Genomic DNA, 27,518 nt, shown 5'->3' with positions numbered 1-27,518 from the left:
GGGTTTTTGATCGTCTTACCACACGGACATGCCTGACATTTGAAGATTAAGTTTGTAGATGAGCACATTTGTCAACCAGCTCTGTATACAGGATGACATTCAGATTTCTCAAGACATGAGGAGGAAATCATTTTGTGCCAAATGCTATAACTTTGCTAGATTCATAACTTAATTAACAATGGTACCATGTCAGTTATTGCTGTCTGTACTGTGAGTGTTGTGCTATCTATTGTATGAGTCGTGATTTACGAAACTGTGAAGTCAATGGCAAATTTCTTCATTGTTGACAATAAAGATGATTATCAAAATATGACAATGAAAATCCTCTATCATGATCACGATGACTTTGAGTCCTAAACATTTACTAGCAGTGATTGGAGATGCTGAAGGGTTATACATGTTGATTATTGATATCCAGTCAGCTGTCAAGGTTTTTTTCTTCTGCCTCAGCAGCTTTGTGTTGCTGACAAAGCCCGGGTTTAAATTCTTGAGTGAAGCATTGCGTCCATTGACATAAAACTCATCGATTCGACACCGGACGGTCTCGCCAGTGTCGATCCGCTCGACTTCAATCCCAGGTGGTTTTCCATCAGCGTTGTCATTGTAGCATTGTCCTTCTGTGCTGGTTTAAGCAGTGAAATCGCTTTCTCTATGGCTTTTTCCATTTTTGTTGGAGCCCATAATTACATAAATACTACCATTTATGTGCGATTTTTACAACTTGAAGGTCAGCCTAAAAAATGTTGAAAAGAAAGAGAAATCTCTTGCCCATATTTGTGGGAATTCAGACTGTTGGATCAATCAATAATTGGTCATTTTTTCTCTTGTCATCAGAAATCTTTTACAAATACTCGCTGCCCATGTAGGTTTAAAGTTTAAAAGTCTGAAGCTTTCTCCATCTTGGAGGATTGTTGCTCATGGCCGTTCCACTTTCCTACTGAAAAAAAACCCTGCCCTGTCTGCTAGAATTTACTCTCCCATACAACAAAACTATGAAATACGTTTCTGGGGAAAAGTATTTTGTCTTGGCTTTCATTTTCTTTTGACGTGTCACAAATACGTTTACGGGTACAGATGAGGTCAGCTTGGTGGATGGGTCACAACACAAGGCTTTTACCAAGGAGACTACTGCTTGTGTTCTGTTTGAACCAACTACTTTTGTTGCATTTTTGTTCAGATATCTTCCAATTTTCGTAGCGATTTTAATCCAACCATGATGTGTTTTTTGTTTTGTTTCAATTGACAACATTTACCACATATTTAAAACAGTTTTTAACTGCAACCGTAATGCGAGATAAAACATATTTTTTTGAGAGTAAAGTTTATTTGTCTGGGAATGTCATTTTGTAGGAGACAGGGTTGGAAAGGGTTTCCATAGGTAGTCCTTGCAGTATGATGTACTTTTCCAGTATGTCTGTACGGACAAAAAAGACATATCGGATGTATGAGGATATATCGACATTGTCATGTCTATATGCCCTCTATACTCTAAACACGTTAGACCACCCTTCACAGCAAACACACTGAGACACACAGTGCTCCTGCCCTCCCACTCTGTATTGTAGTCCTGCCCCGTCTGTACGACCAGTGAGATGATGAATGTTGTTGTCATTTCTCCACAGTACTGCAGTTCTGGCAGGAGGGGAATCAATGTGAAACCCCCAGAGAGCCGTCCTGCTCTTTATATCCCTGCCACCGCACGCACACACACACACACACACACACACACACACACAATGACCACGGCATGAGAATTCCAACGACACCTCGTTCATCATTCAGTCTCTCTGTGTAAAGACTTTGAATGTACTTTTTTTCACCTTGATTTACGTGGAGGACAGAGTCAGGGGCATGTCGGGTGCTCGGCCGTGTCTTCTGTCCTGTGAGTTTGAAATGATGGAGCATTCACTGCGCTCTGCATTTGGAGGAAAGTCCTAACTAAGTTTTTTTTTTTTTGGCTGCTAAACTGAATTCCCTTCTGATGCCACATGACATGATATCTGGATACTCAGGTTGAAAGACCATCTTACTATCAATAACTTTCTTTTCATAATGGTTTAGCACCTCCCCAACTCCCCAAATCATTTAGAAAAATCCAGAAAAATGCATTCTGAGGAGGACACAAGACCCTTTGACAATATCTTTCTCAATATGGTGCTCAATATATACAGTATATATAATTTTATATTTTAGTTTCAATGAGTCGCTGGTGTTAGTATCATATCTTATACACTTTATATTTCTACTATTGAATTGTATTCTTTTTTTCTTATTGTCGTATTTTACTTTTCTATTTTAATTGATTTTTTTACTTTATTAACCTGTTATTGCTATTCTATTTATTTATTTATTTATTTATTTATTTATTTATTTATTTATTTATTTATTTATTTAAACATTCCACCTACCTCATGTATAAAAGAAACATTATTATTAAAGGGGACCTTGCTTTCCAAAAGAAGTAAACCTGTTTGTGCAGGCAGCTATCCAGAGCTAAAACGGACATTAAAAACATGACACAGAAACATTATTCTATTCTTTTTTTTTTTCAAATATAAAATCTTAAAGCAACGTCATCAGGCCAAGACTCTGCTTGTTTGTTCTAATTTACTTTACCTGCTTTTGTGGTCTTTTTTATTTTCACACAGGTATTGACCTTCTCATCTAGTTAAGTCTCAGCAAGAAGGCCAATAAGTATATTTCCCAAAATGTCAAACTATTCCTATAAAGGCCCTACACGTCCTGCTTAATTAGAAGTCTGCTCCAGTTAAAGTTGTGCAGAGCTATGACCTATTTGCATGAGCTCACTCCATGAACTAATGAGAACAATAACAGGTGCAACACAACAAACCGGAGGAGCGCAGAAGATGTCAGTCAATCACTGTCTGTACACGCCAACACAGTCCTGAGCGGGGGTTTAATCAGGGATAATAAGTGAAGACACCAGTGTGGGTGGACTGTGGGTACTTGGAGGATTTCAACATCAACAGACGCCAGTGGGTGGCTGCTATTCCTTATAAGGTGACCTGGAGGTCTAAGTATGTGAATAAACAAACTGGTCACACTCCAAACTTATCTGATACCGACACAAACCGCGCTCTTAACCAAGTCCAATGTAAACACTACCAGCGTCATTATTAGATGGTCGGACGTCAGCGACTGACGTGGTATGAAGAGTGAGATAGTCCAAACAGGATGGAAGGACGGGAGGAGGGTGGATGGGTCAAACAAACACAGAGAGGCCGCTGTTCAAGTCCTGTGAAAAGCTAAATGTTAACATTGAACTTTTGTCAGGTCAGTTGTTAGTCATGTGACTCACATTGGTCGCTAGTCAGTCAAGTTAACGCCAACCACGCTCTTTTCCTAAACCTAACTCAGTGCTTTTGTTGCCTTAACATAACATCCTGCGTAGATGGAATTTTATTTTGAAAAAACAAACTGCCCTTGATGCTAGAGGGGTACGTAGAGCGTCACAGTTTGAAGCTCAGGCCCACTGACCAAGCGACCGTTTTTGACAGTTGGGAGTGAAAATGTGTTGGACAAAATGTCTGATCTTGTTTTGTTTTGTTCATTTTTCTGTCTTTCAAAGCGGTGGATCTTCTCTCGTGTATCCTTTTCTGTGTGTTCCGTTCATACTTCCTGCCATGTAATAAAATAACTAAACCTCTGCCAGGTGCCGGCTCCTCTGATGAATAAAACAAAACAACTTTCCCCGGCACACGGCGCCCCAAGCTTATTGTGGCTGCCAGAAATCAGCGTGATGGCAGCGGACACAACAGGTGATTTATCTTTTATCTTAACATTAATGCACAATATGTAAGACTTGGAGTTATGTTCTCACCTCTGGTCTCATTAAAGATGATTCTCCTGTGATGGTGCTGTTTTTTATCTATTTGTCTGCACACAGCGAGGTGTGGTCTGGATTTTATTGACATCTGGCTGTGTGGACTGTTTGTTTTTTGTTGTGAAGGCTAGCAGGCGGTCGGTTCTGTCTCTGACTGAGCTTGTATCATCCCTCGATGACCAGAGACTAAGATAACGAGACTCAGGAGTTCAGATGAGTCACTTGGCCGACCGGCCTCACACAGACACACTCACACACAGAGATATACACAACGCACTCCAGCTGGATACTCCTCTTAAAAGTTGTGTCAGTGGCACCGAGACGTTTTTCTTCGAGTAAATCTTGAACTTCAATGCCTAGAAATTCCTGCAGAGTCTCATCAGTAAACTGCGCACAGCTTGCTCAGCTTTTACAAACCTGCCGTACACCAAAGAGATGAGGAAGGGTGAAAGATCTAACGCTGTTTATTGCAGATTCCTCTCAGCAGCGGTGTTGGAGACTGCTGATTGTGAAGCAGTTCAGATTCTGCCTGGCCGAAGCAGTTCAGATTCTGCTGTTAGTGGGTAGAGAAGTGTTTTTATCAAACACCACAGCTATTCCTGCTTTAAAACCAACATGTTCGTCCTGGGAGGTCAACGACATGGGGTTTCTTCTATTCTATTCTTCTTCTATTCTTGATAAAGGATGTCCTGAGCTAGCCTGCAACATTGTTATCATAGCCAATATGTCCAATTGTGCTTAATTTATATCTGATAATTAGATTTTTTTTTGAAAAGCGATTTTGATTATCAACATTTAACAGGAAAAAATTAGGTTTGAGGATTTTTTCATTTTTGTGAAAGTGTTATCTTTTGGGTTCTGGACTGTTGGACAGACAAACGAAGCTATTTGAAGACCACCTTGGGCTTTGGGAAGTTGTGATAGTTAATTGTGCTCCCAGGAAAAATAAGCCTTATTGCAAAAAACAGGCCAATTCGCAGAGATCAGCACCAGAGGGAAATTATGAGCGTCTTCAGAGACATGGTTGTAACTGAAGCAAACTTATTTTGACAAACTGGGATATAAAATCTAAAATACGATTTCAATTTGTTTAAATCACATCTGCACCTCGTCGGTCAGGACCTGTAGCTCACGGCCTGTACATTTTCTTTTTACCATTGTTCTGATTACTGTGTTCTTGGTGCAAAAACAACAATCATACTTTTCCACTTGGATAATTGCACTAAGCCAAAAAAAAGGCACTCAAATAGCACTCAGCTGAAAAACTTTCTGACCACGTTTGTGCTGTAATTGTGATGTAAGTAACGTCTAATGGGCCACACAAGACGTGAAAAAGCACCATCACCAGCAGCTGGCGGAGCACGCAGGATTATTACACTGGGTGTCATTACTCTTAAAGAATCTTTCTCTGAGGACCATAAACGTCCACAGAAAAGTTCATGGAAAGCCATTCTTTATTTTTACCAAAATTCACCAAAATGATAAGGACTGGTTTGTGGAGATAGCTGGAGGAGTAAAGCGTTGGACTAACGGAGCAACATTGCCACCATCAGCATATATGTAAAGTTCTTATCGGGCTGTAGACATAATATTTCACTTGCAAATGAGGGAATTCTAACAGCAGAGGGGATAAATTAGTCTTTGGTTTTCTCTCTGTCGAGCTTGAAAGGGAAATAAAAATCTAAATCCCTTCTGCACTTCGGAGTTTATATCCTCTAGGACACGTCCAGGCTCCAAAATCGTCTTGAATATAATGCGGTGCCTTAATATACCCACGGTCCTTCTCCCGCTCTCCGAGATGGTGTGACAAGTTGAGCATTATATGACATCTCATGGGACTCAGGGAAATGGGCCACGCTGCAAAAGCAATATCGCTCCGGCGTTGAACACATCACTGACAGCGGCAGACTATCAGAGCTCGTTGGATGCCAAGGGAAATGATTATGGGATCAACATTTAGAGGAAGTGTGTTTTAGCAGCATCAGTGAGGGAGACGATTAAAGCAATATAAAGAAACCTACAATTTGGAGTGACAAGGGAAGGAAATGAAAAAGCTTTGGGCAGCAAAACATTCCCAGAGGACTTATTTAAGACGATGATCATGTCTGGAATGATGGAAAGGAACGGGCCTGTGACACAGAGACAACTAATTCAAATACAGAAGAGTACGTTAAAGGAAAATAAGATATTAGCTTTTAATTTAAACTTGACAGATAACATTTATGTTACATTATTACCGTTCAGGGGCTTGTATGCTCTCACTCACACAATTGTTATTACAGATATTTGCATTGTGATATGATAAATTGATCTAAAGGGAAAGATCTTTATTTGTATTGAAATGGCATTTATTAAAATAGCAATTATATGTATTATTTAATAAGAAATAACTGATGAGAGCAAACTTGATTAGGCTTTGATAATTTTGTTTCATTGTTTTTAGACAGAAAAAGGCACTTACTGTAGGTCCAGAGCAGGTATTAAATGTGAAAGCCATTCTTTCATTCCTAAGATCTGGGGGCTGTTTCAAAGAAAATAAGCAGCAATGGATTTGAGGTTTAAATGCGATACAAACAATAATCTCAAATAAGCAAAATAGAGTTAATGCAAAATGTGTGTAGCCCTCAATTATGCACGATCAAATCTCACGAACACGAACCTCCTCGAGAACAGGTGGCAGTAAATGTAAATGTAAATGTTTAATAAATAAAATGTTAAAATGTTAAAAGTAAATGTTTGACGTGTGCTTTGACAAACTGCTTTAGCTTAGCTGCTAAGCTAAACCACTGGTCGAACCCTGACAGACCTGTCATTCATCACCCTTTGAACATTATCAAATACAAATATACACTCTCACTCTCTTAAGCTTTCTGACAGGAGTCACATTAAATACATCACCTGTGAATTGTGCAGTTTGATCTTTAGTGAAGGAATGAAGGGACTGAGGAAAGAGAGAGAGAGAGAGCAGCGCTAATTGGCTCTCAGAGGTCGTGACCGTGTCAGGATGCTATCGATCAACATGACTACTTCTCAGACGAGGAGATAAGGACACGCCACTCAAAACCTCTCGGCCTCACCCGCCCCCTCGCTGCCAACAAGGCCTGCGTCCTTGACCTGTCTGTCTGTGCCTTGAGAAGTACTACCCGGAGCCTTCCTCGTAGCACTTATTGCACTCGTATTAGTTGCTGCACTTACTGTATTCGTATCAGTTCGCTGCACTTATTGAATTTGTATTTGTTTACTGCACTTATCCTATTCGTAGTAGTTTGTAGCACTTACTATATTCGGATTAGTCTGTTGCAATTATTGTTTTCGTAGTAATTTGCTTCTGCACTATACTTTTGCTCTGGTTTATGCTTTAAGATGCTTGTTTAAGAAAGGAGATGCACTTATGACTTCTGGTGACTAGTAGTTCTCTTGAATACCTATGTTGAATACACTTCCTGTAAGTCGCTTTGGATAAAAGCGTCTGCTAAATGACTGTAATGTAATGTAATGTAATGAGTCTGTACAGAAAGCAAAGAAACATTGTTGAACACACACATGCACATACAACATAAAACGTTGGGTGATGACAAAGATGGAATGCAATAAATGCCCTTTATTGTATTCCTATAAAAAAGCATTCTGGTGATACTTAAAGTGGAAGTGTGATTGCTGTGTGATTGGCGTACTTGTGTACTTGCAATTAAAAAACTGTTTTCAGGCTTAAAGAAAAGCTGTTATATTTTTTCAAAGCAAGTAAGCAACTATTAGGTTCCAAATATGTGATCAGTGTATCTTAATAAGGCCTATTTGGAGCTATGAGAGGCTCCTGACTATGATACACCGGCCTTTTTTATTTTTTATAACTTGGCAATGGGTTATTATCATGAAATTATCATATATCATCCTCCCACATATGGTTAATGGAAGTATACTCAAAAGCCATCTGATGCCCTAATGTAGCGTCTGAATAATACCCACTAATCATGGCTGTTCAAATAAATTAAACAATAAGAGAAATCATTTATCCAAAGATGTGTTAACCAAAACAAAAGCTGACAGAATTTTTTTTTATTCTTAACCACTTTGGCCCCACTGTTGGCAAAACTACACAGTTGACTGAACATAGCTTGAATGAATGAGTGGGTTGTTATAACCTGTACTACTGTACATTAAATAACTGGCTGCAGCTTGAGTTGTAGTGATTCAACAGGAAGCATTCATGCCCTCACCGCCGGCTCCGCAGGGTTTTATCACTCAGGGCGAAACACTGGCTCTATATTGATTTATATAAAAAATGCAAAGCAGCAAGCATCGATATTAAGTCTGGAAACTGCCCGAACGCCGCCGAGCCCCTTCGCAGCTCAAAATGCGGTGCATTAAAATGTCACCAGAGAGCCAAAGTGCAGCGAGTAGGCAGGCAGTTAAATCAAGCAGCTCAGCCACTGACAGGAAACAGCAACCGACTGTGTTTGCATTTCATTTAAGATCAATTTGTATTCCAGTATTTGTTTAAGTGCCTGCTCATCCTATTTACATACAACCATTGATGTAATGTTTCTCCGTCTGACTCAAGGGCATTCATATTTTTCTGTTTTGAAGCATTACTCGCTGGTTTCTCTTTGCATTAGGAGCACAGCTCAGGGGACTGAAAACCGATACTGTTGATGTGTGTTCATAATGATGCACACTGTAGTAAAAGCTTTTTTTTTTTACCCCTCCTCTTGAAACTCATTTAGATTCTGTTTGTTTTGTTGTTTTCACAGAAACCGTTTACTTAAAGCTCTGCTAGTCAACATTTTTTATATAAATGAACCAAAACGACCTTGTGAAGTGAGAAAGGGGTCTCGCACTCGTAGTAATGAACCCACAGAAAATGAACACGATCAGCCTCTCTAAGCTTATTGTTTTGGTTTCACAGCACATTTACTGTACGGTTCAGTCACTCCTTCAGAGTTATTTTTCAGCTATACAAGGGAGACATGAAATATTTAACATTTGGTAAAAAATTCTACAACTGATCAACGCCAGAAGTCAAAAGATATTTTTATTTGGCACATTTTACAGATTATATTTAATACTTTCCATCATAATAGATCAGTAAAAGATTTTCTGGACATATACAGTTTATTTAGTTTTCTGTGTAATGGTGTCTTTATGTCTATTGTTGAAGAAGAGAATTATATATATTATAGTAGTAGTAGTAGTAGTAGCAGTAGTAGTAGTAGTAGTAGTAGTAGCAGTAGTAGTAGTAGTAGTAGTAGTAGTAGTAGTAGTAGTAGTAGTAGCAGTAGTAGTAGTAGTAGTAGTAGTAGTAGTAGTAGTAGTAGTAGTAGTAGTAGTAGTAGTAGTAGTAGTAGTAGTAGCAGTAGTAGTAGTAGTAGTAGTAGTAGTAGTAGCAGTAGTAGTAGTAGTAGTAGTAGTAGTAGTAGTAGTAGTAGTAGTAGTAGTAGTAGTAGTAGTAGTAGTAGTAGTAGTAGTAGTAGTAATAGTAGTAGAAGTAATAGTAGTAATCGTAGCTGTAGAATGTCCTGTTCATTGTTGAGCTCAGACAAAGGATTAAAAAAAAAAATTAAATGTCTAAGTTCATGGGAAGAAAAGATACAAAAAACCAAGGTCAAAAATTCACGTTACCAAGCAACTTGTTCTCATAAAGTGTCCATCTATTACATCCATCCATCAATTTTCCACTTATGATGCAGCAGGCTTAGCGGAGTCTCCCAGACGTCAGCTCCAGCTCCTCCTGGAGGACCCTGAGCTGTGTGTGCTATAAGTGTGCGGTTGCATAATTCAAAGCACAATAAGGTAACAGTTAAGATATTGCTGAAAAACATTTGCTTGAAATTCAAAATTCTAACAGCGCAAAAAATCTTGGCAAGGATCTGGAAGTGAACTCGAGGTTGACAGGTTTCTCTTAAAACCTCACACCTTCATTACCAGCTCCCTATATAAAAAAACACCTTTTTTTTTTAAAACCAAAATATAAACACTTGTTTGTCATCAAACACAGCGATAGATGTTGATAAAATTTCTCATAGGTTTGAACTTAATTTACAAGTGGTCCAGACCTGTCATAGGGGTCATGTGCAATTACTCTGCTGTTATTCATTACAGTACAGTCATTTAGCAGATGCTTTTATCCAAAGAGACTTACAGTCAGTAGTATATTACATATCATTCACCCATTCACACACTGATGACAGGCTACCATGCAAGGTGCCACCATCAGACTCTAACTAACATTCATGCAACATCCAGTCCACACCGATGGCAAGCCTTCGGGAGCAACTTGGGGTTAAGTGTCTTGCCCAAGGACACATCGACTGCCGAAGCCGGGTATCGAACCACCGACCCTCTGATTGGAGAACCACCTTGCTCTCCACTACGCCATAAATTACACTTCATAATTATGTTGACATTACCCTGTTAGACTCTGCAATTTGAATTACGAGTTAATTTAATTCCAAACGAAATAGCCTAACAATATCAGCATTCATTTTAATTGGCTATTGATTCTATTGTGTAACAGTAAAATACCGATATGAGCATCTTAAACTGCAAAACCACTTAAATTATTTGACTCCCTCCCGTTACAGTTATTGATTGCCATGCTGTGGCAAGGCGTTTTTTCATATGGAACCCTTTCTTTTTTATTTCAGTCACAGGCCTACCCTCAGGTGACACATTATTAACAGCATTTGTTATTTTTCTGAGTTTTTCTGCTTTAGCACGTCCCTTAATTCCTCTGCTGACGCTGTTAAAAATAATGGACTTTTTCAATCAGCAAAATGCATCATGAACATGTCCTCATTCACACACAGGTGGCATTAATCATGTTTATGCTGGTCATTTACACAGTTATTTGAAGTTAGGAGCATTTGCTGAATCGAGCACACTTTTACGAGCCCACCGTCTGAGAAAAAGTAAGAGAAAGTTAAGATAAGAATATAAAAATGTTCTTGCATGAGGTCCACCTTTCCATACGCTTTTTGGGAACCTGCTAAACCAGTCCAAAAAGGTAGTACTGTATGTTTTTTTCAATATCAGAATGTATGTGTGAGTAAACTGCAGCCTCTGGTCAATACATCAATTGAACACAATGCGATGAAAATTTGAGGGATTAATTTCTGTTGCCACGTCGATAAATTCAACGTAATCAGTCCAGAGTTCTCCAGCTCATAAACGCCAACACAGATAACACTGAATCAGGCCGGCCAATAACAGGTAGTCCAGATGCCACCAGTAAATCTGGACTTCCACCGTCGATGGCGACTGCTGCTGTGCTACATTATGACTGGGAAGGCTCAGGACAGTGTACATGCTAAACCGGCCATATGGAGCAGATGTTCCAATCTAATCAGGCACTTCTACTGTGGCCTTTTTATTGCATCAATATCGAGCAGATTATATGGGCTTAATGGACAGGTGGCCACATGGCTGAGCATGTGGGAGGTTTAAAATGCCCGACTGAAGGCCGCAGGCATTCTTTGCAATCAACTGAACAAAGAACTGTCTTTGAACATCCACTCATAGTCTGCTAATAGAACTGTCTTTGAACATCCAGTCATTGTCTGCTATCGCTTAATACTTTCACCATTTATCAACTTGGCCTCTGCTGAGGCTTCTTTGAAACTTTATTTTGACACAACATTTGATAAAGACTGGAGGTTTGGCATGGTTACAAAGATCTACAATTTCTTTCACTTTGGTTTTCAGATTGATTGGATTCAGTTTGTTTCACATGGACATGAAACTTGGTGCAGAATGCCTATGTATTCCTTTAAAGCAAACACTTCATCAATGGGATTGTATTTTTGGTTGTTTTGCAGTTGTGCCCAGGATCAATGTAGATGGATTTGAGGATGCTTCAACATCTGTGATTTTGACCTTTGAAAGCAAAAAAAAAAAAATGTCCCATGATATTTTCTACAATATTTATGTCTGCTTAGTGTTTATCTTTAAGGTTTGATTTCCAATAAATGCACCCCTTGATGGCAGAGCAGCTTACTCTCAGGTATCAGACATTATCCCAGAACACATCATCATATTTGAAACTAATATTGGTGGAAAGTAACTAAGCAGGGTACATTTCAGGGATAATAATTGGTTATACGTCTAAATGATAGACTAATAAATTACAATCCACTGTTAGAGACTGAACTATTTTGACTTTCGACCCCAAAAAGACGTTCTATCGAGGCGTAGTTTTCCTTCAAAAGCCCAAAGCAGTAAAAAAAAAAAATGTATATATATGTGAAGTCTTTGATAAGAGAAAAGTTAAAAAAAATAACAGAAATATGTACTGCAGAACTCTTTATTTTCTCACTCTGAGACCATTTGTAGGGGGATGTTCGACTAAAATACCTAACTGAATAGAAAGTTGTTAAAACTACCTGCACCTCCACCATGTATTTTTGATGGGAACACCTCACCGTGCTTGTTTTCCGTTACATGAAACAACTTGTCCAACCATAGAACCAGACATACAGAAACTAACTAAGGGCAACCATCTCAGAAACAACAGTAAAGTCCCAGAATAGACAGTTAATCATTGAAAGAAATAACAACCAAAACCCAAACAGCTCGAAGCTTGCAAGCAGTTGCTGTTTTGCAGTTGAAGTTTGTATGAATACTTCATATCCGTGTCTGGGCCCTGGTATTCAGAGCTTCAAAGATTTTGGAGGTTCTGTTTTGGGAAGACATTTTTTTTTCGTATCATTTAACTAACCCTGATCCCCTGACTCTCAAATCAGCCTACAGATCTTCAAGCAATATATTTTAAAGCCTGGTGAAATAATATGAATGTTTTAGTGTTTTCTCTTTTCAAAACTTTTGAATTCATCTTCTAATGGACTCTTGCTAATCTTAGTATCATAAACAAGCGAGTTGAAGGCTTTGGCCGACATTGATTCTTGCATTTGACATCCAGATAAGTAAAGGGTCATGGAGGGCAAATATAAGCCGCAATACCAGAGGAGGACGTGAAGTCAGATGTGTTGCATTTGCTCTCCGTACTAATCCCGCTCTCTCTATTCCAGCTCAGGACTCACAAAGAAAGAGAGAACATTCCTCCCTCGTTCTCCTCGTCTGTACCAGCCTGAGTTGTGACAATTCAATCTGTTCGCCGTCATGTTCCCTCATGAATTATGGATGAACCCTGCGACCTCTGAATGTGTTGGGGGCTTTACGTTGATCGAGCATCCCTTCGCTCTATAACTCCACCTGATGGTGTCACCCGGCTCGGTGTGAATTTGAAAGGGGTCGGAGAGAAATCAAGGTAATTTGCAAAGCATCAAGGCAAAGCGTCCTGTTAGCATGCCTTAATTCCCCTGTTGGCAGACTAATGACTGACTGTTGTGGGCTGAAACCCATTAGCTGTGCTTAGCTGTGCTCATTCTGGCATTGAGTCCCCTATGATAACAATTAGTAAGCATCATTCCACTTCAGAAGCCAGTGCTCTGACAGTAGAGTCGGGGTCAGGTAAATAAAAGCCGTTGATTTGTGGAAACATGTTTTTATGTATAATCTGGTGCAATCGAGTGCAATTACAAAACATTTTGAGAAGTGATAACAGAATTATAATGGCGCTGGAAGATGTGAAAACTAAAAAATTGTAAGGCCGTATCCTTTTAACCTCTGATGATGATTCCCATTACCAGACCGCAGCTATTATTTACCTGTTTTCATTTAGTTTTTTAGCCAATCTGCAACATGGCTAAAGGGACAGCAGTGCTAATCTGTTGGGTTCCCCTTTGGTCCAGATTCTGGTCCCGACTTAAATATCTCGAAAACAATTGGATGTATTGAGAAAAAATCTTGTGCAGATATTTGTGTACAGAGGATGAGGCCCACTAACTTCTTCTGTTGAAGGAAAGAATCATAAATATCTCTAGATCTACAGAATGGATTGGCACAACATTTGGTACAGGAATTCATGGTTCCCAGAGGATGTCTTCTAATGACTTTGGCGATGCTCTGACTTTTCCTTTAGGCTCAGGATGAAGTTCACATTGCTGGGTTTAAGTAGAATGTCTTGATTGGACTATCAGATGGATTCCTGTGAAATTTCACTGTGACATTCATGAATTTTAATAACTTTTCAACTAGCACCTTTAATCAAACGTTCATTTTGTCCAATCAATGTCTATCACCAAATAACAGCAAAACCGATGACTTACTGTTATGTAAAGGCAGCAGTTACTGTTTATCACAGTGGGATACAGGCTGTTCTCGTACAGCGTTCAAATCTAAAAGTTTAATGGACACAATCATAATACACAGAAACATCCACTTCTTTCAAACTCACTGAAACAGAAGCATAAAATGTGCACCCATGCGCCGAGGGGCAGTGATCTCAATAGCTCACCTGTGATGATTGCAGCTCAGCACTGAAATGACTTCAGTATTGCCCAAAGATTCAGTCAGCTGATGATCTGATGACAGGTTTTTATCTGATCGTCAGCAGAGAAGAGTGATAACAGTGTGCAGTTTGTCATGAAGGATGACCCGAGGCTTGTAGGACACAATTCATCATGGGAAATGTGTCTGGAGCTTCACTCTATGTTCAGTACTTCAAGTGATGGAAACCCTACCAGCGGTGAAAAGTGGGAGCTGACAGGTTCACATTGTTCCAAGTCTATCTTAACCCAAACTCTCACGTGCCCATTAACAGTATGTGTATTGCAACAGTTTGTTTTTTTGTGGCCACAAAATGATCCCTTTCAATTGCAGTGGATATGAGATGGGAGCTGAAATATAAAGTCCTTGTTCTGTGCAAAACTGCATTATACATTCCAGCTGAGGTTTATATAAGGCTTCAACAGCATGACTTCGACAAATCAAGTGGAAACCTTCCAAAGTCAGAGTCTCTTTTTCTTTTGTTTCCTTCCACATGTTGTTTTGCTGAGTCACAGTGGAGGGGAGCAAGTATATTTTGCTGTGTTCAGACTGCAGGCAAAAGATCCTTTTTTTGTTTTTTTGTTCTTGCTATATTGTTGCAGTTTACAATAAACACACACACAAGGCATAAAACACACAGTACAATTACACAAAAGAACAGAAAGATCGACAGGGGATACATGTCAAGAACAAATATGATGCTGCCAGACGAAGGCAATAATTGTAAAGCAGGAAAATGACCCTTCTGGGTAAAAGAAAACAACGACAACAACAAAAGATATATGAGTAGGGAGCTGCCAAAATATCAGTCAGCGTGCAGAATGAAGAAGAGTTTGCACAAATAAAAATTCAACACAGCAGCAAAGCTTGTGAGCTATACAGATAGCTTCAAAACCTCCTGGAAATAGCTTTTGTGAATTAGGTTTGCTAAAACGTATCTGTTCCATCTCAGCAATAGAGACATTTCCGTGAGCCACCTCCTGCAACATGGGGACGATGGAGACATCCAAATTTAGTAATATTATTTTAAAAGCTGCAACCGTGCCTGCCTTGAGAATCAGTTTTTTTTATGGGAACGAAGGGCCCTTGTCCTGTCAGAGCAACCAAATATTGACAAATCACAGTCTGGCTGAGTGTTTATTTTTCCTATTGTTTCGAAAAAACAATTAAATATGTCTCACCAGAAATGATCCATACTGAACAGTGCCAGAATGGACCGTCTCTGAATTTGAAATATGATATGAGGGGCCAGACTGAGACACATCGGTTCAATTCAGATTGGAATCCGATTCCAAACCACCTTTAATTGTGATTTTGAAAAATCATATTTCATGTTGTTTTTTTGCTGTCCAGACTTCCTGAAGTCAATCTTGAGATGCCAAAAACAACTTTTTTTAGCTCTCAACCTAAGCAAGGCCTTCTTCTATTCCTCAGAGTATTTTTGTGTGACAAAGTGAAGCAAAGCTCTTTGTTTTTACTAAAACCAGCTAGTTAGATTGGCTCTGAGTCTAGATCTGAGTATATGTCCAAATACCAATGTGTGTTTCAGATTTTGCACCCAGGCTTCTCTGCCAGCATGGTTTCTGATTTAAGAACATGTTCTCAAGTTTTCATTTCTTTTGTGTCAGACACACTCCTATGTCTTGACTCCCATCGATTTTTGCCAAGCACTTTCTAAATCCACAACACTGTGGGTTGCGTGCAGACATATTGAAGCTGCGGTGGACTGGTGCTAGCAGGCAGCAGGTTTAATACTGACGCAACAAAGAAATGAAAATCACCAGGCATAGATCAGGGCATCACAGTAAAAAAAAAAAAAAAAAAAAAAAAAAAAGAAAGACCTTTTTTACCTCTCTTGTCATTCTGTACTGCAAACCAACATTAAAAATTTCATCTCTTGTCTCCAAGGTGTCCAAAGAAAATGGAAATATTAGGAAATGACATGTGATACATTCCCATAATCTTGCAGATGTGTGATAAAGGATAATCAGGAAGCTCACTGATCTATTTCTTGCTTAATTACCAGTGAATGTGTTTCTTCCCGTTGTATTCTCCTTTAACTGTAATTGAATTGATGTCCTTCCGGGCTCATCTCCTCCACACTGTCGCAAGTGGATCTAATCCAGGACCGAATCGGATGCATGATGAAAACGAGATACAACGTTGGAGGCGGGGCCCCGTTCTATTATGTTGCTCAGTGGCCCATTAAGCAACAAAAGTTTGACATCTGAGCATAACATTTTGATGAAATCAGCCAGATCTTCTGTATCCATACGGTCCATAGAGCAAGTTCACTTGCATTCCCTTTAACCCCGCCTCCCAGCCTTTGGTCTCGGGGTCATTCACATGGACAGGGGAAGGAAAATAACTCTGGATTCATCTATATTACAACTTTATAAAATGAGTCATATAAGTGCAATTCAAGTCTTTTGTACTGGGAAGTTGATATACCCGTAAACAATATCTGTCTTTCCCATTTTAAGTCTATGGAAAAAGTCTTATTGTGATCCTATGGCATCACATGACCGACCCAGAAGTTGGTATTCCACTGTTTGGCCACTATGTCACATTTTCGTCATAGCCCAATGCTCTTCCTGGGGCTTGGCCCAGACTTGGACTGACAATGTGTAAGGTTTTTCAGCCCAAAAAAAGCAATAAAACACCTCGAAGTTAATGAATGGTGTGTGTGTAATTATGTAAATTATAACTGAAGCCACGTTTTTTGTTATTTGAAAGTCTTTCAAATCATAATTTTAATAGAAACACAATTCATTGTCGAGCCTTTGAAACCAAAATATTGCTCCAGCAACAAGAAATATGTTTGGAAATGCACTGACAGATGCTTACAGCCAGTTCTCAACAAACACACTCCGGGCTTTATTCTGTGTTTACAACATAGATGTGGTGGCTGCTTGGATTTCCATGCAAGACACAGTTGAGCTTCACTTCCTCCTCCGCTGGCTCTGGCTCATCTGTGTGGAAGGGGCAGCAGAAGAAACCTGCTCCAGCAGATGGTTGTTGTTTTGGACCTCACTGGATCAGTAAATACTGTTTTTCAGTACAACAGCTTTGTTTCGTTGACATTTCCAACACGTCTGGAATGCACTGAGATCTTATTTTGATCGTGTTGGAGCAACATATTTGTAGTGCTCAGTCATTTTTTAAATTGGCTTCTGGCCACTTAAATTCTATGCGTGTTAAAACGAGTTAAACAGGTTAATATTTATAGAATATGGCAAGGTTGTGAGTTTTTTCCGGTTTTGAGGCGGTGTTTCTCAGATGCTTGTTTTGTATTGCACAAACCAAAAGCTTTACGTGCGTCACGAATCAACCAGGTGTGGTGACAAAAGCAACAATCCCTCTGCAATGTCTAACAGATTTTGTACAGTTCAGAAATATGGCATCCGTCACCACGGTTATTCCCTGCAGAGTGACAAACACAACACAGTCAGCATCTGCCTTTGTGCTTTTCGCAAACGCTGCTAAAATGATAACGAGCCATTGTGCAATCAACTGCACAAACAGATTCATAAAGGATGCAGGCAGAAGACTTTATAGGCAGCAGAAGGTTAAAGAGAAGAGACGCAACATGAGGCGACAGATTTTTTTAAGCATGAATGAAACTCATTTTACAAATCTGTTCACAAGTCCCTGAGATCACATCATGTTCATGCCATGCCCCCTGTACTGAAGCATATGCCTCTGTTAATACAATTATCAATTCACATTTTTCATTTAATTCCTCACCCATGTGAAAAATGTGGCAGGAAGCTAGCCTTTTCTTTCATTCTGTTTATGCAGAGATGCCACCTGTTGAGAAGCCACTCAGTGTTGGTGATGGGGATTTGTATTACATAATAATGTAACATTAATGCGCAACCTTCATTTACACAGTGACATTATATGTTTGCCAAAAAATGGCATCCACCTCAATTACCCTGAATGGTAATTAAGATTTCGAAATGTCATATTGGTAGACAGATTTACATTTAGTTCAGCAGTGACAGGAAAATCCATCCAATAAGATCTGACAGCAGAAGTTGAAGGTTTGAACCTTATTTGTTTATGATAAGCTTAGTTTATTCATATAATGTCGCTGCACTTATTGTATTCATATTCGTTTACTGCACTTATCCTATTCGTAGTAGTTTGTAGCACTTACTGTATTCGTATTAGTCTGTTGCAATTATTGTTTTCGTAGTAATTTGCCTCTGCACTATACTTTTGCTCTGGTTTATGCTTTAAGATGCTTGTTTAAGAAAGGAGATGCACTTATGACTTCTGGTGACTAGTAGTTCTCTTGAATACCTATGTTGAATACACTTCCTGTAAGTCGCTTTGGATAAAAGCGTCTGCTAAATGAATGTAATGTAATGTAATGCTTCTCCTGTCCTGTCCACCCCTTCTTAATCAGCATCAAACCAAAGATCTGACAAGGATAAAGGGTCAAGGGAAAGGCTTTCAATGGACTACTGATTGTAAGTCGCTTTGGATAAAAGCGTCTGCTAAATGACTGTAATGTAATGTAATGTAAGAAAATATCTTAAAGTCATTCAAATCAAGTGGTTTCAATATAATATCACGCCTAACAAAAGTAATTTGCCTATTTTCCAGTCCGAAAGTACTGCTTACAGCCTACAGGTGGTAGAAAACAGCGTTCGTCTGATTTCCGAGGTGCATTTGAAGGCGGCACAACTGGTCAGCTTTTTTTTTTAATGATGATTTAGTTTCACTTTCTACTGCTGCAGTCACACCTGGCATGATGTCCTCAATGGAGCTTATGAGATGAGTTGAACTCCTTTAAAACTAAATACATGTCTTCCAATGTTGGCTGAAACACCACCACCTCCACCTCCTCCTCCTCTTCCTCCTCCCATAACCAACCCACCCACCTCCTCCCAGCTCCGGCTGAAAGGTGAGGCGGTTCGCTCCCTCTAGCGGCGGAGAGACTCGCCGGAGCGTCACAGCGCCGGTGTCCGTCCCCCCAGTCAGTCACAGCCAAAGTTGCCTCTGCTCGGGGGAGGAACAAAAAAGAAAAAAGCAAAGCGAGGGGGTAACGGGGCTCCATAGTTTTTGTTTTTTCTCCCACCGCCTCCTTTTTCTCTCTCTCTCCCCGGCTGAGATGAGGCGGAAGGAGAAGCGGCTGCTGCAGGTCGCCGGGCTGCTCATAGCGGCTCTGCTTTTCCTCCCCAACGTCGGGCTGTGGTCTCTCTACAGGGACAGAGTCTTCGACAACTCACCGGAGACTGCGGACGGTCCTGGAGGCATCCCCCAGATACAGGTAGGGGGAGCTCGGCCGTGGGTTGATGTCTTTCCATGGCTGTGCGTAAATGCCATAATGCGTAAAAACCATAATGCTTAAAAACCATAATCCCATTCTTCTCGCTGCGGTGTTGGCAGAGACTTCTGTGGGTCAACCCCTCCCTCCCTCCTCACCAATACCACCAACCATGACATTCCCATACTGTGTGTGTGTGTGTGTGTGTGTGTGATTTACAAAATGGACCACTAGCAGAGGCGGTCAGGAGGAGCCACGTCGCCAACCCCGAAGCTGGTTCACAGTGAAGTTACAATCACACCGACTTCAGGAAGTTGTCCTACTATGTGGAGCATAGTGATGCGTTCAGGGGTTGACAGGCATCACTGGCTTGGTATGGTTATGTATTCACTTCAGTTTGTTTTGGGTAACACCCCCACCCACCCCACCCCAATGTAATCATCTTTTTGACATATGCATTGTTTGTAATTGCTAGGTCTGCAACTTATGGTTTATTCCATGATTATGATTCATAATTGAGTTTGTAATATAATAGCAACTGTAGCTGCAATGTTAGGTTCCCGGAGGCCGAAGGTGACTTGTTGAAATTGCTCGTTTTGTTTTGTTCAACCAACAATATTCAACTTACCGTACAGAATCAGCAATTTTTTATTTATGTTTTTGGTAAACGAAACTATTACGATTGTCTTTTATTTTATTTTTTAATAATTTGATTAATTTAATTGTTTCTTTCAACAGTGTTTTCATGGTATACGTTATGGTATGTAGCAAAATGAAAAAAGTCCATGTGACACCAAAGTCAAAAAAAAGTTCAAATCCCACACAGTAAACTACTGGGAGACAATGATTTATCACAAATACGTATAAGTCCGTTTGTTTTGAAGACAAATCAAAAATCCTTAAAGATTCCTTCAGCCAGAAAACAAACTATGGCCCCTATTGTGATTCAACTCAACTGAAGTGGCAGCCAAAGCATTGATGGACACTTCTTACACCACAAAGTTTTAGGTTTCAGGTTAATTTATCTGTATAAATGTTATTTTCTATTTATTATATATTCATATCTAATGATGTATTCGTATTTTTTCATATGTCATACAACACAAAGAAGGAGATATTCCATTTCCTGTTGCCATGTTGCTTTGGTTGAGGTGATTTCGTGCACTTTTAAAAGAGTTTTGAAATCAATTTGTCTGAACAGGAGACAGAATATTTCTGCACCAGAGGGTGAGAGAAAGAGTCGTAAAGGGTTTTGGAATAACTTCAAATGCTTGGGGTTTTAAATGTTCGACTTCTCTCTATTTTTTTTAGGGGAAACCGTTGCTGTGGCTTGAATTTAATCATCAAAGCCAAAGTCTTTAAAGTATAAGAAAAAAAAAAAAAAAAAATGAATTAATGGGAGGCACAAGCTGGAGCTTGGTTGTTTTCACGGGTCCACTTAAAAATCCCAAAAACCTCGCCAAACCAGACCCTATTTGGCAGACAATAGTAGCTCCTCTCATTCAAATGAGGCAACTCTGCTGAAAGGAGGCTTTCAGTGATGGTATGTGTGTGTATGTGCATGTGTGTGTTAGTGTGAGCTGTGGATGGTGGTGTTGTTTGTACAAATCCAGCAAACCTGCGCGGCTGGAAGGATTGTAGAAACTTAGTGAGAAAGACCAAGTGAAGGCATTCAAGTACAATAACACTGGAATGAAGGGTCAAATAGCTCCGTAAACAATTATTGTCATCATCAATTCATCATTCAGTCTCTAAATGTTCACAAGAACCCCCTCAAATGATTAAGCCATTGTGTTCGGCACAGATTGTCTCCAAGGATTACTTCTTTCAGCTCCAGATTGTATTTTATATCTTAAATGACAATGAGATATGCTGAATGGGATGAAGGACACATACAAGGCCTGTTGCATATTAGCTCAGTCCTCCAGAGCAGCTTGGAGCCTACAAGTACCAAGAACAGGAAATCAGTTGCTCTCAATTCAAGATGACAATTGCTAATGACTACTCAGCCATCATTATGTCTATTTATTTATTTTCTTTAACTTGCGTTCCTTCTAATGGCCATCAGGGGCAGCTTCTCTAATTGCAAAAAAAAGAAGTGTGATTGTATAGAGGTCTATGAGAAAATGACCCTACTTATCATTTGATTTATTTCCTCAGTAAACATGAGTTTATGCTCTCAATCTCTAGTTTCAAGTCTTCTTCAGTACAGCATGATGTTCATTTAGCAAATTATGGTCCCATTTAGAGTCAAATAGACCATATAGTGGAGTATTTGATTGACAGGTCCCTGCCATATCCGGCATCTTAACTTCACTCTTCCGCATTCCAAATATGGTAACCTCCGTTCATCGGTTCCAATTAACCAAGATGGCGACGGCGAAAGCGACAAACTCAAGGCTTCATAACGGCAGTCCACCAACCACTGGGGGACCTCACAATGAGTACGTCCACTTCTTAGAAACAGTCTGTGAACCGTATACAGAGTCTCTATGACTAGGTCACTCCTCCACAGTCCAAATACGTTCACCACCGTCCACTGGTTGCAAAAATCAAGATGGCGTTGGCCAAAATGGCGAATTTGAGACTTCAAAACTGAAGTCGACAAACCAATGAGTGGCATCTTTGGCAACCACGTCCATTTCTTAAATACAGTCTATATCTTCTGCACGTTTCTACAGAACATGTACGTTATATTTCTTTTGGTGGTCCCTGTACTTTTTCAGCATCTAATGCACCTACGTCTTGACCAACTGTTGTCTGCTTCATGACTTGTCACCAGGGCTTTCATTTTTCATTTCCCTTGAACAGAAGGCCTTCCTCAGATGTAGATATGCAGCTGGAATCCCGACCTAAGCACAACATCACAGTGTCTCTCTCTCTCTCTCTGAGAGGTTGACCCTCTTGACTGTGCTAACACTGCATTACCCAACACAGTGATGTGGTAGTAGTGTAAGCTGTAATCATGTGCCCCGTGCATACGCTGCGTGGATGAGTGTATTTCCTGCCGCTCTAGCAAACAGCCTCACAGCTTCCCCGCCGTGACAGTGACAGAAAGGTAATTTGCACATTTTCTGTGTCTTATTAAGGACGCCTGTTGAAGCAGAGGTGGCTCAGCTTCCTCCTGTCTGCTCCAGCAGCTCAGGTTAAGTGGAGGTTAGAGAAGATGAGAGCAGCAGGCAGAATTAAAACAGGCATATCAGCCACATCAGTCTGACCAGCTGCTTGCTGTGCTGCCCGAGCTAACTGTCTGACAGCGTTGGCTGAGATGCATTGAATGTCCTCGTGACAAAAACATGGCAGACTTGTGCAAATGGCATTCCCTCCCATTCAGCTCCGGTAAATCAGGCAGGGTGGGGACATCACTGAACATACAAGACCAGTTGAGCTTCATACTGTACATATTTCTATTTCAAAGATCATAACCATGATTACGTCATGACGTCACAGTTATTTATAACGATTATTGATTGACTTCAGGCAGTCGTGTGAAAACAGGCATCACTCTGGGCTCTGATTAAATGATAGGCGCTTGATATTTTTGATAGTTTGACTAAGTAATTTGACAATTGTATGAAAAATAATCAATAAGGGGTGCAACGGATCATAAACAACTCACAGTTCGGATCGTGTCATGCTTTTGAGCGACAGAAGGACAAACATTTGAACTTTAAGAATGCTCCCATCACCATTTTTTGCTGCCTTAACAGCTCATCGATGAGCTACATCGGCTGATAAAGGTTGTTTTTGTTGTTGTTTTGTTTTGATAAAGAAGCTCGTAAACAAGGATCTCCACCAATTTTAAACGTGATTCTTTTTTAAAGTCATTTATCGTGGTTATTTGTATAAAACATGCCATTTTTTTGTAGTTTTAATGATGTATTACGAGCCTCTTAGCTAGTGTTAAACAGGTCACAATCATAATTTCCTCTCTAATATCTATCTTATATTGCTGTGAAAAAATCTCCTTCAAACTGCAGTTTCACTCCAAAAACGACATTTTACGAGATAACATTTGAACACACATCAAGATAAAGTTATGATTTACCTTCTCCCAATGCTCCTTTTCACTAAATAGAGCATGAACGCATCACAATGTACCTCAATGCGACCTCCGTACGGTAGCTGTTAGCTCTGCTGTCGTCTGCAATGTGGCATTATCAGGGCTGATCGGCAGTGAAACCTCTTTTCACACTATATTGTTTGGACTGTGTAATTAATCTGCGGTTCATATTGTTATTAAGGACTGAAGGAATTTAGATACAGTAGAGCTAAACCTAGTCTGAAGTGTTCAAGGTGTGTTGGCCCCAATCAAGAAAAACATGATTGGACAACATGTCGATATATTTCTGTATATATCTATATATATATGTGGGTCAGCGTCTGTTTTTGGTGAAACTTGTTGGTGGATGTTCCCTCTCGCTAACTGGATGCAATCAGCTCTGATAAAAGTCCAGGAGATAAAGTGTGCTCTTGAAAGGGAAGTTGGTGGAGATTCACGGCCGTGTCACAGAGAAATGAGAATCATCCAGGCTTCCGTACACTGGAGGCTACAGTTATGAGCCACACACTGTAGGCTGGATTACTGTTAATTCATCACGGCAGGACCTTGTGCTTTTCCCCTCTGACACACGTACAGTACACTCCCTGACTCACACACACACACACACACACACACACACACACACACACACACACACACACACACACACACACACACACACACACACACACATTTATATAGCCTATACTGCTTTTAGAGCCAGTAGAAGGTCGGTCAGCGACAGTCTGGTTTTATTAATGAGTAGAGCTCAAAGTAAACAAGGACATCTATGTAGAACAGCTGAGGACAAGGTGAAATCCCTGCTGAAAAAAAAAAAATAAGAACATCTTTAAATGTCTTATTTCCGCCTTAGAAGTCACAGATTGTAGAACCGAAGCATGCCAGGCAAATCATGACTTTTATTTATTTTTTTCATAAACACCCCCAGTGTTTCAGTCTGATTTTGAATTCCCAGGCTGTCTGCTTGTGATGTATTCCTACCCCACAGTCACAATGCAAATCAGATATTTGTTTGACCTCTCTGTCTTCCAGGGCTCCCACAGGCCTCGGGGGGGAAAAAAACAACAAAAAAAAACATTGAAAGTCTGACATTTGTCCTTTTGAGGAAAAAATAAACAAAGCCTTGAAGCTTAATTCATTTACTTTTTTATCTGTTTCCAAAACCTTTCGGAGGAACACATGTTGGCTTTAATTAGGCTGCAAGTGCGCTCCGACAAGATTGGACCCCAATGAAACTGTTTCATGGAATAATTTGCTTTGTAGCCTGCGATATCTAATATTTTTCATAGCGGCATATTAGGAGGAAAAACCGTTAACTCCTCTTGTAATGTTATATAATGTTAATGTTCATTATGCAGCAATTTGACAAAAAAAAAGCAATTGACAGTTTCTCCGTTTGATTAATTATTTGGTTGAAAACGAGTTGACATGTTTCTCATCATGAAAACTGAATCCCAGGAACCGAGATAACCGAGACACATGAAGTCATCTTAATAAATCCGATTCTGATGCTCTTCCTCGGCTGCTCCGGCGGCGTCGAGCTACTTTGACCCGCAGCTCCCTGTCTGTTTCCCCTCTGCTGCCATTCTGGAAAAAAAACCAAAAACATTAAAGATTAATAAGAGTTTAGCCCCTGGTTCTGTTAAAAAAATCTCTCCTCTCTGCTCTATTGACATCCTGCGGGAGAGAGGGAATGATGTTTCATGCCAATAGCAGGCAGTGGTTTGAGAAAAATGCAAGGGGAACCTCAAGGCCGCGCCTTCAGGAAGCAGAGAGTCCAAAGTGCACGGAAACAAAATTTAAATTGAGTGGGTTTAGGCTGCCTCTGGCCGATTGCATGGTGCTTGCACAGGGGGAAAAACTGAGATCTCCTCAAGGCACAGTTTTTTTTTTTGGGGGATTTGGGAATAAATGCAGTCTGCAGTGAATTTCCACAAGTGAAGGGGGGGGGCTCTCTGCAATTAAGAGAATTGCATCATCTCTATGAATCCTGTGAGATGAAGAGCAATTAGAGAGGCTTTGAGAGTGGGATTAAGACAATTTAACGTGGTTTGTGATAGCAGTTGGGAGAGTTCATAAGAGTTCATTACGCTGTACAGTGCTAAATGTTTTATTTTTTGTAAAAAAATAGGCACATCACTGCAAGGATGTGACTAGGAGTGTTCACACTGGATAGGATTAATGTCAATGAGAGGCCAGTCGGGTCATGGTGAAGTTAGTCTCATACTTAAACTAGGGCAGGGCATTATATCAGTATTATATCTATCTAGTGTCTTTTCATAGTTTTAAAGGCTGCATTACATTGAAGTGATGTCATTTTCTGAACTAGCCAGACTGTTCTAGACTGTTCTACGATTTGCCGTCACCCACTTAGTCATTATATCCACGTCACAGACCATTATTTATCATAAATCTCATTGTGTATTCATTTTGTGAAATGTCAACCCTTCTATATCGTCGCAATATTGAGATATTTGGTCCAAAATATAGATTATTTTTGTGATATTTGATTTTCTCAATATTTACTCAAACCCTTTTCAAGTGATCACGACACAAAAAAGCTGTGAAAAGACTTGCCTGTAAACCAGAAATCCACTAAATCCAGTTTGGTTTTGTTTTCAGGATAATTCTAGTTCATAACAGCTCATATGTTGGTTTGCTTGGTTTGAAAATATCAATAAAGGTCTGCGCGCTTTAGACTAGTCTGCTGGAAGCGTCACTCGTGGATGTGCTAGTAAATCACAATAAAGAGAGCTGCAGTGTGCCGATCTTTATCTCTCTGTTCATCTCTGTCTTGTTTCTGGTCGAGCAACAACAGTTTTTGGACGTGAGCCACCACTCTACATGACTTAGTTTTCTTGGTTTTGGTAATGATAACAATGTAAACTTTAACTTATTTGGAAGACAAATGAATGCAGTATTTTTTTTTAATCAGTAGAATCACATACATTAAGTTAAAACATTTACTTTTAATCTTGGAAATATGATCAGAGAGATATGGAAGAAACTCTGATAGCAATGTGTTACTACCCACAAACCTATTCAGATGAGTAACAGTTTTTATTACTTATTATTGAACAACATTTTCCAACAATTGTTCAGGATATGTGAGAGTTTAGGACAAAATGCAAAGCTGAGAAATGAGATGTTGTCCCAGTGAGCTCATTTAGAGAGACAATAGGTATTGACGAGCCGTTACCTCGGGCACCTGAAGCAGTCTCACTGAGCTGTGGGCTCGCTGTGCTGCCAGACTGGGGAAATGAGATTTTATCTTTAACGTGTTAAGCCTCTGGAAACGGAGGACACTGAGGGATGAAAGTCATTTGCAAAGACAAGTGGAGTTACTCGCCGCAGACTTAAGTCGTTGCACTTTATCACTCAGAGCTAAGAGAGGGAAAGGGAGGAGGTGGTGGTGGTGGTGGGAGGAGGAGGTGGTGGGAGGAGGAGGGGGATTCGTGAAACACCTCGGGAGAAGAAGGCAGAGCGAGCGGGTAAAAGAGGTGTTTGTTCTCAGGCTGACTTTGTTGGAGAGCGTTTCCTCCCCAGGTTCCTCACACAAGGCAGACGTTGACTCCTCTGCTGGCTGCGGCGCAGACTGAGCACGTGCAGAAGCTGCTCTGTATGCCTGTCAGGGACCGGCTGCCCCAGATCAGTGCACGGAGCCAAATAAGGGACAGGTGCAGCAGACAGCCCGCGGGTACGGAGCGAGGAGTCAGGCTTTTAATTACAGCCACGTGGGCCGTGGAGACGCTTTCTTTTTTTTTCTTCTTTTTTTTTATTTTTCATTTTTAATATGCTTAGATGATTAAACTTATCCCAGGATGCCAATTAAAGGCCAGCGCCGTGTTTCACAGGCCGGAGCCCCGTAGAGAATGAGATGCATGAGATGCTTCACAGTCACACTGACCTCAGAAGGGTCAGAATCCACAGATCCTGGGCTCCAGATTATA

The 27,518-nt window shown here is 40.2% G+C and overlaps 1 protein-coding gene across 1 annotated transcript in view; it reads left to right on the top strand.

Annotated features, from left to right (window-relative positions):
- Window positions 1-19,248: 19,248 nt before the first annotated feature.
- Window positions 19,249-27,518, top strand: part of LOC129113582 (polypeptide N-acetylgalactosaminyltransferase 10-like) — an 81,555-nt gene continuing 73,285 nt past the window's right edge. Inside the window, exon 1 of the mRNA XM_054625969.1 lies at window positions 19,249-19,508. Coding sequence (XP_054481944.1) covers window positions 19,350-19,508 — 159 coding nt within the window. The 5' untranslated portion in view covers window positions 19,249-19,349. The remainder of the gene's footprint in view (window positions 19,509-27,518) is intronic.

The sequence above is a fragment of the Anoplopoma fimbria genome, chromosome 24 (assembly GCF_027596085.1).
Source record: "Anoplopoma fimbria isolate UVic2021 breed Golden Eagle Sablefish chromosome 24, Afim_UVic_2022, whole genome shotgun sequence".
NCBI lineage: Eukaryota > Metazoa > Chordata > Actinopteri > Perciformes > Anoplopomatidae > Anoplopoma > Anoplopoma fimbria.
The sequence above is the reverse complement of the archived record's forward strand: the minus strand, read 5'-3'. Positions and strand labels throughout refer to the sequence as shown.